Raw genomic sequence first — 4,390 nt, forward strand, 5'->3', positions numbered from 1 at the left:
TTGGTGGTATTCAGCTCGATGTTGTCTGCGGGACATTTTCTATGCTTCTTCGAAAGTTTTCCTGTTTTCAACCGTTGCTGATAACAATTACATTCCAAGATATCTGCTGTTAAAGTCCGAAACTTGGTACCGTATAACCTATTGTGTACACAAATTTTATGATTTGCATATCTGTGTTACCCCTACTGGTCTTGCCACTAGTCTTGCCACACATGGCTATGCATATTAGTAGTAGTCGTTTGGGCAGCTCTAATCACAAAATTCCCATAGGATAACATGTATGAGTGGCACTAATCACAAAATTTTAATTCTGTCGCAAAATTTATAGATTGATATTAATTTTTCAGAGTAACTTACCATTTGACGCGAAATTTTTCGGAGTAAGTTGGTTGATGTCCAGTTCGATATAATGTACGGGCTATTCTAATCACAAAATAAATATTTTATAGATCGGTGTAATGTACGACATTTTCAAGTAAGTTGGTAGACTTACCATTTGACGCGAAATTTTTCAGATTATTTTTGTTAAGTCGGTTGATATTAATTTTTGACTTACCTTGTCAAGTAAATAATTTTTTGCACACACAATTTAAGTGTGTTAGATCACACGTTTGTAAATTATTTTATTAAGTAAGTTGGTCGATATTAATTTAAGTGTTAGAAATTATTTTACTTTGTCAAGTAAATAATTGCCGCTTATAACACGGGTCCCACGAATGAGGAGCTGTCGAGTAAATAATTTTTAGATCGCAAAATTTTCAGAGTAAGTTGGTTGATTTTAATCTAAATAATTTTTAGACATACTTTTCGATATAATGTACGGACCGTTCTAACCATAAAATTGTTAAGTAAATAAATTTTCAGAGACACCTTTTATAAATAATTTTTCATTTATCGAGTAAGTGTGGGTAGAATTTATTTTACCTTGTCAACTTGCTAAGTGGAGCGCTAAACAAATTGACAAGCTAAAATAAATTTGTATTACAAAGAAATTTAAATCGCCTTGTCCCAGCGAAAACGTCTTCGTTCCACTCGATTGAGGATGGTTTCTTATCTACAAATAAATATTATTTGAGTACATATAGTAATTGCATACAAAACAATATTCGGATTCGTTTTGTGGCTCATCCGTAAGTTTTCTAAATAAATATATTATTTTAAAATAAGCACTCATCTGTAAGTATTGCATTATTTATCTAGAAAACATCTTTGTAAATTATTTTACTCACCATTAGTGGGCATGATTTTTTCTTGGAGAATACATTTAAAGAGCTAAACAGGAGAATAAAAATATTTTAAACAATGCTTGTCACCGGTTTTAAATAAATAATTAAAAGTTAATTTACACACTGCTTCAAAATTATTGGTTTGAAGCCGATGCTCGGAAGGTTCTCGGCCATAACCAAGCTGCGTCGGGGTGATCCCATGGATCCGGTGTCGGGGTATCCCCCGGCCACCGAGGAAGCACTATCTCCTCCTCGGCCCACCATTCTACGTAGCTGCCTGTTCGCTCCGCATTGGCGCTTTTTATAGTTTTTTTTACTAATTTCAGCATGTCTCTCTTCACCCTCTTGTCTTCATTCTGTATATAAATGATCTTATTGTTTAAATTAATATAAATATTTTATCGCGTTGTGTGTATAGAAATAAATTATCTAACCGTCTTTCCTGCTGTAATTGTCGTAGTTATAAAATTCGAATTATATACTTTTCTCCACAAGTCACCCGCTATTTTTTTCTTTCTGGGCAAAACTATGACTTCAGAATATTGAGATTTTTTAACTCTTTTTATTGCCTGCTCCACGCAGTTTCGATCAACCGTATCTCTATCCTAAACATTTTATTTAAAATTATTTTTAATAAAAATAATAAAACGCTTACCATTATGAAGATGAATGTATGACTGTCAAGCTTACTATTATCAAGACGAAATTCGGAGCTGTAAAACTCCCCGGTTTGCGCAATTATTTATACTCATTTTATTTTCCTTTAGGTTAATTTTTTATTGCGTTGTATATTAAATATTCTTCCTTGTACAATTTATCATTCTCGAACACGCTAAAGTTATTTCCGTAAACAAGATCTATGTTTCTCACTGGCTAAATTCTGGTATGTCAGATATTTATTTTTGTTAATATGGTCTTCGCAACAGTTACAAAAATGAAAGGAAATTACCCTCCAAATAAGAAAGACTTTGATGCCATGAACGAGTATTTGCAGGGAAAATGTCTAATGTTTTTAAAAAAGGCGATATGTATTATTAGAAAGTGAGCTTTCAAAGGATAGTTGAAAATATTGTGTGTAGAAGAGAATGATATTACGTAAGTAATTTCTTCCAAATTAAATTTTCATTATAAATTCATCTCTTAACTAAGATGGTTAAAGTTTGCTGACACAACGCTGTTAGATTTTTCCTGTTGGAGGGCTCTGTCGGAATCGAAAATTGTTAAAGGGTTTACGAAATTAGTTTTTCAGGACAAAAATTTGCCAAAAGTTTTTCGAAATTAATTTGCTGACCCAGTTTACGGTTTTCCGGGCGAGGGGCTCCGTCTAGGTTGAGAGCTGTGGACTTCCTAGTTCTAACCGGTACAAACTGGTCTGTCTCCCGGTTTGCTATATATACTCGAACCGTCTACTGCAATACAACAACCAAGAAAACATGATGTCGGTAAGAATTTATTATTTTTATTAAATAGTATGTGATTTAGAAAATGAATTTAACGTAAAACAGAGTGTCGGTAAAAAAAGAGCCAAAACAATTTTTTACACTTTAAATGCTTTTATTATTTTTCATTGAATTACAGCATTGATTATACGTTACAGTAAGAGAGCGTGCTAAATACAAACGGTGTTTAATAAATTTTTTCACAAATTCGTCATTATAGACTTTATCCGTTTTACTTAATTCATTTAAACATTGGTTTCTATTCATTTTATATAGAAAATACAAACAAAAATAGCCGCAATTCATCGAATATAAACTCTGATGAACGTTATTATTCCAGCAACAATTTTTAGAATTTCGTCTTATAAAATTAATAATATTCGGTTTTGATGGTTTAATTCTGTAACTGTCATAATAAAAACAAATTTTTCTGTCAAAGAATGCCGATATCCAGTGACTCCCGGGTTTATTATTTTCGTCTAAGTTAATTATAAACGATTTATACTTAGCGATACAAACAGGTAAATCATCCGATGCAAAAACTCCTCCGAACGTTTCTTTTATTTTCGGATCGCTGGATGCGAGCCTCCACAGTGTGACGGTGTTCATTAGTAATCGACAAAAACAGTCCTCAAAGCATCGATTTCTAGAGTATTATTGTATTCGAGTAAACAAATAACGTTTACAGTTTCTAGTAATGCCGTCGCGAACATAAATTCGATTGAGATGTTTCCTAATTGATTTATACTCTTATTTGATTCGGAGGCGGCTCGATCCTGTGTTAAGTCGAAACTGTAGAGAGTGTATCCGTCTTTATAATCTTTGTAAGATATGTTAGTATATTTATGGTGATTAATACATCCTATATCTTCGAATAATGATATAAAATTTCTCCCGTAAACAGAATTTACATAATCTGGACAATATGGTTGGGGTGGCACCATTTGGTTGTCTTTTAATAAACATATATAATTTAAATTGTAATTTTTAAAATTGAAAGGATTATATTTTACATTTCCATTAAATGCCGTATTAGAAACTTGACCGATGGTCATTCTGTAAGGTAGTTGGCCGATTACGGCGTTTGAGATATTAGTAGATTGTATTCCGCTACTTAAGGTAAAGACTTTTACATCGGTTCTTCGAAACGGCATTTTTATGATGCCTGTTTGCAGCGCTTTTTCTATTCCAATTTGAACAGACGAACTAACGTCTACTTTATTAATTTTTAGAGAAGCGTTTTTTATAACTATTTTATAATTATTGCTGTTAGACATTAGAGCAAAATTGTCTTTAGATCTTTCTAATTTAATTCTTAAATCAACGTTATTAATTAACAATTTAGGTTGATTGGACAAATCGATATGAAGCCTTTTGATTAAATCTATTAATTTACTTTGTTTAGCAATATTAAATCTTTTAGCCAATCCTTCATTATCATTGTCTAACGAGTCCATATATTGTGCAGTATCTTTATAAAATAATGCGATCGTTAAAAAAGTTTCCTGCGCATCTTTTGAATAAAATAATAATGCTTCTAAAATAGATCGGTAGCAGTAATTAGTCTGCGAAATTATTTGTTTATCATTTAAAAACATGCTGCATTGAGAAAATAAACTATTTAAAAAATAATTAACAGGTGCGACCTTTTCTTCGACAGAAACGTCCGTTCCGTCGTTTTTAATAATTTTTGCTTGAACGTGAAGATAAATCGAATGCAAGTCG

General features: G+C 32.0%; 1 protein-coding gene across 1 annotated transcript; it reads right to left on the reverse strand.

Moving 5' to 3' along the window:
* Positions 1–3,273: 3,273 nt before the first annotated feature.
* LOC136979800 (uncharacterized protein F54H12.2-like) lies at positions 3,274–4,122 on the reverse strand. Its single transcript, XM_067275824.1, has one exon. It carries the CDS (start codon positions 4,120–4,122, stop codon positions 3,274–3,276), a length of 849 nt encoding a protein of 282 aa, XP_067131925.1.
* Positions 4,123–4,390: the final 268 nt, after the last annotated feature.

Source organism: Centruroides vittatus, unplaced genomic scaffold (assembly GCF_030686945.1).
Source record: "Centruroides vittatus isolate TY-2023 unplaced genomic scaffold, ASM3068694v2 contig_643, whole genome shotgun sequence".
Classification (NCBI taxonomy): Eukaryota; Metazoa; Arthropoda; class Arachnida; order Scorpiones; family Buthidae; genus Centruroides; species Centruroides vittatus.

Bases quoted from the DNA above. Each gene is read 5' to 3' on its own strand.
- LOC136979800 (XM_067275824.1), bottom strand. From the start codon at position 4,122: ATGGACTCGTTAGACAATGATAATGAAGGATTGGCTAAAAGATTTAAT.